Source organism: Poecilia latipinna, unplaced genomic scaffold, assembly GCF_001443285.1.
Source record: "Poecilia latipinna isolate Pla-1442-1.1 unplaced genomic scaffold, P_latipinna-1.0 Scaffold2055, whole genome shotgun sequence".
Lineage (NCBI taxonomy): Eukaryota > Metazoa > Chordata > Actinopteri > Cyprinodontiformes > Poeciliidae > Poecilia > Poecilia latipinna.
In genome coordinates, this window is record NW_015114671.1 from 166,087 (window position 1) to 172,878 (window position 6,792).

General features: G+C 38.8%; 1 protein-coding gene across 1 annotated transcript; it reads right to left on the bottom strand.

Moving 5' to 3' along the window:
* Positions 1 to 1,247: 1,247 nt before the first annotated feature.
* On the bottom strand, positions 1,248 to 6,292 carry cetn3 (centrin 3). Its single transcript, XM_015016738.1, has 5 exons — positions 6,133 to 6,292; positions 4,972 to 5,107; positions 3,955 to 4,069; positions 2,370 to 2,561; positions 1,248 to 2,287 (listed from the first exon to the last, which is right to left on the bottom strand). The coding sequence occupies exons 1-5, from the start codon at positions 6,147 to 6,149 to the stop codon at positions 2,244 to 2,246; spliced, it is 504 nt and encodes a 167-aa protein (XP_014872224.1). The 5' UTR covers positions 6,150 to 6,292; the 3' UTR covers positions 1,248 to 2,243.
* Between the last annotated feature and the right edge of the window lie 500 nt (positions 6,293 to 6,792).

Consider the following 6,792-nt stretch of genomic DNA (forward strand, 5'->3'; position numbering starts at 1 on the left):
CAGGTGTTATGTCATGTTTATGACAGTGTCATGTCAGTCTTATTCAACCCCCTTCAAATAAAGTGTTACCGGATTCTCTCATCTTCCTCTTGAAACAGCCCAGAGATTCTCTATGGGGTTAAATGTCAGAAGAGTTTACTGGCCAATCAAGAACAGAAACACCATGGTTACTGAAGTGAAGCAGTGAGGATTGGTGCTAAATACAATCAGCATCTCTATAAAGCTTGTCAGCAGCAGAAAGCATGAGGTGCTTTACACAATTCCTCTGTGCCTGTTAGCTCTCGATGAACTGAGTTCACCCAAATTCTAAAATACAATTGGCTTGATAATCCTCTCAAGGCTGCAGTTAACTTTGTCACATAATTTCCTATCACACTTTTCCCTTCCACTCAACTTTCAATGAGCTATAATTTTCTGAGATAGAGTGAGAGAGACAGATATTATTGGTATATTATTGTTATTGTTGTTGTTTATTGTTTAGGTTCCCCATTAGCTGGACATTACACCCAGCTAATTTTCCTGAAATCCTTAAAACACATCATAGAGCAGAAATCATTCAAATACATGACGGATGACAGATTTAATATGCATAGCAATGCAAAAATTAATTACAGATCACACAAAATGTTGATGAATTTATAAAACATACAATAATTAACCATGTAGAGCCAGAGGACGACAGGTACTGTCTAAAAGGGTTAGGGTCAGAGAGAAGTTTCTCTCCATTCCGAGAAACTTCCCTCTGAACTTTCTCTGTTGTTCTATAACGAACAGCCCCATCTAGTGGACAGCTACGGTAAAGCAAGTTTACGACAGTCTCAACAGTGCACTATGATGCTGCAGGACATGATAAATCAATGAGTCTGAAGATCTAAATCTGTCTGACCAGGTCAGTTAGTTGCCATACCAACAGCAGCGCTGTGTTCAGGTGGAGTGCTCAGTTGGCGGTGGGCCACACTGAATCTGCATCCAACATATTCACTTTTACTGGCTGCTGTTTTCTTGCAAACTGCTGTATAACTGTATAAACTGCATAAGGAGTACAAAGAACTTACATTTTCAGATTAAATTCAGACATTTTCTAGAAAAAACAAAGAAATCTCTGTTTCAAAAGTTGAACATTTTCAACTTTTCAAATGTTCTGAGTTTCAAAACTGAAAAAGTTTTTACTTTTGAAACTCAGACATTTATACTTTTTTCTAGAACTTTTCTGAGATTAGTCTTGAAATTATGTACTCTTTTTCCCCCCCCCCATTGTTGTACTGGGGAGATTTGTCCAACCCCACGGTTCAAAGAAATTAGTTTTAAATCTAAACCCACCAGGGGTGTGAAGACTTTTGGGTTTTACTGTATGTATAGTTTAATGCTCTGCCAGAGGTTTTGGCGAATACTTGATAGTTGTTGAATTTTTATCACACTCACTTTGTGAGAGAAAGAGATATATACTCTACATCGTGTGATCACTAGGTGGTGATATAAAATAAATTTTAAATCTTTTCCCACATCTGGGTTGTCTCTAATTTGTCTCTAAGTGTAAAAATGGAACTTCCCACTGAAATGCAGATGAGCACATTTAAACAGGAAGGAAAAATAAAAAACTCAACAGATGATAACCGGACAAATTAAAATCTTACAGGTTAGTGGAAACCTGCAGGGAGTTATGGGTCATTTTCTAACATTAATCAGTCAATCATTTTCTGGCTCACTAGCAGGATTTCTGGTTTTAAATATGAAGCAGAGCACATTTGCAAAGCAAGCAGGATTTTAGTAGGAGTCGGGTCTTAATAAAGAAAATATCACAAAAACTTATTGTACAAGTTAAAAATAAATAGCAAATCCAAACACTGACATGTTCCTGACAAATATAAGCAATAACTGTAAAATATGAAACGCAGCCGTTTTTAGAAATGATCTGCAAAACTTTTTAACTAACTTTTTCCAAGTCAGAGGAAACAACAAACCCACAGATATTAATAGTTCCCTCTTTACTTCTTTTTATTTTGAACCAAGTGTGATAAAAACGAAGTTCAGTCCAGATGAGAAAGCAGCAGCATGCATATGCAGGAGTAATTGACCTTTACCGCCACTGCTGCCAGGTAATAAATAAAACTAAATCAAAACTAAAATGACAAAAAACAAAAAAAATAAATAAAAAGACTCCAGTTCAATGAATGAGTTTAGTTCACTTCAGAGCCACAAAGGAAAAGCTGGATGTCATTTAGCTTCTGCCAGTCAGCGATTCCTCAGGAGTCTTCGGTCATAATGGCGAGGAACTCCTCCTGGTTGACTGAAAAAGTAAAGTCAGCTCATCAACACTTTCCTGTTTGTCAAGTCAGCTGAGAATGTAAGAAAACCAGAGCCTGACATACTCTCTCCGTCTCCGTCGGTGTCGAACACGTCGATCATGCTGCGCAGCTCCTCGTCGCTGATGTTTTCACCGAGTTCCCGAGCGACTCGTCTCAGGTTCCTCAGGCTGATCTTCCCTGACTCATCGTCGTCAAAGAGCCTGAAGGCCTTCATGATCTCCTCCTTGGGGTCCCGCTCTAGGATGCGGTCGGTCACTGTGGACGGTGACAGAACATGTTTAAACAAGTCACCGAAGCCTCTCTGGAGCTGCGTTTCATTACAAATGTGCACAAGTTTGTCTATATTCTGCTGATGTTGGGGAGAAAAAAACAACACAATTTTCCAATTGCTGTGTTTCCAATGAATAAGAAAATTTTAATTAAAATCACATGTGAATAAGCTTGTTCACGCAAGAAATCATTAAAAAGATATATTCATAATTCAGCCAGGGGGCTAACGCTCATCTATCAGATCATCACAGACGTTGGCGTCTTATTCAGGCATTGGAGTGACAAGCCCTGCCTACTTGGGAATGGCTACATATACGCCATTTTGGGGAAATTGTAGTCTGTGATGGCTTCAACACGTTGGAGTGACACACAACCTTTTATAAACCAGAGGTTCCCAAACTGAAAGAATGGGTTTTTACCTTAGAATGGCCAACTCTCTGTTATTACTCTGTCAATTTGATACAATAGAGGCTTCCGCACTTCCCATATTTGTGTCCTCTGCCACTTTTATCAGCAGCTAAAACTGTTTAATCCGTTGTTAACATGTCGTAACCTGTTTTTCCGAGCCGCCTTTCAACGCAACATGAGCGCTACGACGCTTGCGCTGGTTTACACCTGTGAAGGAGACCTGCTGCTGCTGAGCGGAGCTATGCAGGTGTGTTAGAATCACGGCAGCAAACCAGCAAAACGCAAAGAACTTTTCACAGTTTTTCCCCCAAACTAACCGACTGAGTTGAGTGAAGCTGTTGGATGCAGGTAATGTTAGCTACAAGATGACTAGCTAGCTAATATCAATACAAGCTTAAACAAGTAGCCTGGTGGCTACTGGTGTTGTCTATGTTCAGCTACGATTCATTTATTTTGCCCCAAAAAAAGTCAATCCCCCTGCCCCCCAAGTTTAACCAGACAGCTATTTGTAATCCATGGGGGGAGGGCAGAAAATGTTAGGAAACCACTGGGGGGGCCCAGGAAAAAAAGTTTGGGAACCACTGTTATAAACTATGTAAACCTGTGAGAGCTCTGCTGGAGCCGGCTGAAGATTGTCTGAAAAAACAAAAACAAACCTTCATCATAGTACTACTTCCTGTCTTCTTCTTTACTGTTTTAACCAGTAGTAACATCAAGCTGCTGATCACGTGACTTGTTTGATGCGAAAAAAAAAAAAAAATAAAAAAAAAAGTGTTTCCATGGCAGTTTTACAAAATACATCTATTCTGATATGGCTGTTTTTCTCGAAAACTTTTTATCGAGAAAAGTGAGATTTTTCAAACATGGTATGTTTCCATTAAGCAAATTTATTTTCGAAATTTCAATTTGTGCAATTTTATTTTTAATGGAAACGCAGCTACTGTCAGCGCAGTTGCCCGCGTCACCTTACCCACTTCGCTGAAGTCCTCAAACGTGATCTTGCCACTGCCCTCCCGATCGTAGTCCTTCAGGATCTTCAGAACGTCCACTTTCTTCACTTCAAACCCAAGCGCTCGCATTGCCACCTGGGGATTACACCTTAGACAATTAATAGGACAAAGTGTTGAATGGAACATGAATGTAATGCTGTGCCAGTACTAGCAGTTGATGCTTGTATTAATAATGTATTAATGACCATTACGAAAATATTACACAAATTAATACAAAATTTTTTTTATAAAAAATTGTGTAATAGTTGTTTTTTAACATTTCAGATTAGGGCAAGCTATAATAACATTCAAATCTTTTTTTTTTACTTACTATTATAACATTTATGAATACAGTGAAATACTAAGCATGTCTTCCTCAAACACATTTTTCCTGAGAGACGACAAGCCTAAATCGTGGCAATGGCGCTTCCTGCCACATTTTCACCATGTTTTTTTTTGACATAACACAGTTTTGTGACATATAAAATGACTTTTGTGGCACACACCATGGTCTTTGTGACATATGCCATGGATTTTGCGACATAACATAGCTTTTGTAATAAACGCTACAGCTGTTGTGACATTCACATGTCACAAAAGCTGTGGGATGTGTCACAAAGGTATTTGTGCCATATGACCATGTCTTTTGTGAGGTATGTTACGGACTTTGTGACACATGCCACGGCTTTTGTGGCATATGTCTTGGCTTCCGTGACACATACCATAGGTTTTGTCACACAGGTAACGGATTCTGTGACATATTCCATGACTTTTGTAACATAACACAACTTTAGTGACATAACAAGGCTTTTGTGACACATGCCATAGCTTTTTTGACATGCCATGTTTTGGTATGTCACAAAACATGGCATGTCACAAAAGCCGTGGTATGTGTCATAAAAACTGAGGCCATGTCTTTTGTGAGATATCCCATAGCTTTCATGACATATTACATGGTTTTTATGACACATCTTTTGCTGTCCCCCCCCCCCACTCACCTTCAGCTCATGGTAATCTATCTCTTTATCTTTGTCCGTGTCAAATAAATCAAATGCTTCTTTAATTTCATGCTTCTGATCTTCGGTGAGCTCTCTCCTCCACTTGCGTTTGCGTTTGTCCCCTCCGAGCTCAGTTCTGTTAAGAAACATGCAATAAATCAAAGATTACCCAAGGAAATGCATGATAGAATATTGCATAAGTGTATCTTTACTACTACTTTATCAGTACTAAAGTACTTTATAAATTCAAGTTCTGCACTCTGTAGTTTGCATATACAAGCTAAGAAAGCACAAATGCCACCCTAAAATTATATCATTTTTTTAAAATCACTTTTGGTATTATCTTTGTTATTGTCATTTTTAATGACATGTCGCTGTCTCCAAGAAATTTCCATGACAACAAATTAGGATGAGTTAAGATTTTATTTTCTCACATAATAAAATTCTATTTCCATTTTCCAACTACACTTTTTCCTCCCACTGAACCTTCCGTGAACATGTTTGGACACAGTCAGCCTCATTTGTGGCTTTGTGTCAATAACCACTCACTGGACAATGGTCAAGTCAAGTATCTTTCTCTTGACATTGTAGATCATAGGATAACATTTTTGTTAAAAATCATTTTTATTTATCTTATGTACATAATTTTTACTGAACTGAATTATCAGGTTTTAATTAGTTACAAATTAAGAATCGAGTTCTGTTCCAGGTGTTTTGTGACGCACATAAATAAGCTATTCTATGGTTCTGTTTAAATTTAAACTCTCCTCAGTTCTAAAAATATTAAATATTTCGTTTTTTTAACAGAGTCCCTAAGAATTCTCAAAGTAAGCATGCTGTTTTGATTTCAGTTTAGATATACCCTTTCTAAAAATGTCTGATACCAGATTAAATACGAATATTTAATCTGGTATTAAATATACCAGATTAGAGGATAGTAACACAGCAGACGTGTTACTATCCTCTAACACGTCTGCTGAGTAAATTGATCCGACCCCAGCTGCAGCGGCAGTTCACTGCCCCTGAAACCAAGCCTCGGCAGAGAGCAATGATGGAAGCCAAAATGCTAACTGCTAACCCGGTCATACCAGGCAAGTTTATCGCCTTCAAAGTGACTGTGCCTTAGTAGAGAGCAGGAGTAGCGCGGGCACAGCAGCTTACCTTGCAGACAGACTCATTCTGGTTTTAGTTTCAATGTCTAAAAACAGAACTTTACAGTCAAACAGTTAGCGCTGCTCTAATCAGCACAACAATAAATCCTTTTATCCGCGCTCACGTTCATGAATTGCATTGGTCGCTGGTTGCTAGGCAGCAGCTAGGCGCTTCCTGATTGCGCTGTCCTTCTTCTTCTTGGCCTTGTTGCGCCCTGTTAGTAGCATTAGCTCCATCTTCTGATTTACCCGGTCACTACAGTTCTTTATGACATATATTCCATTGAACCTACCATAAAGAGTAGAGTCCAGCCTAGTCCAGGAGAAAAATTATGGTTATGCTCACATAACCATACACGTGAAGTTGTATTTTCCTCTTCTGTGATTAAGTAGATTTCAGAATTAAATAAGGGACCAGTCCCTATATATGTAAAGCGGGGGTGGAGGGAGTGCTGCAGCGGCAGCGTGTCGGGTTTAGTGTGTGTTACCCAGAAAGTAGTTGGGCACAATAACAATGACTGGGGCAGCCTACTATATAAAGTACTCGGGGACCACTTACTTATTATTACATAGAATACGGAACAAATCGCATTTAACAGCAAATTATGAGACGGTTCCATATGGTTAAGTGTTCATCTTCATCTCTAGAATCAGAAGTGAACATCAGCAC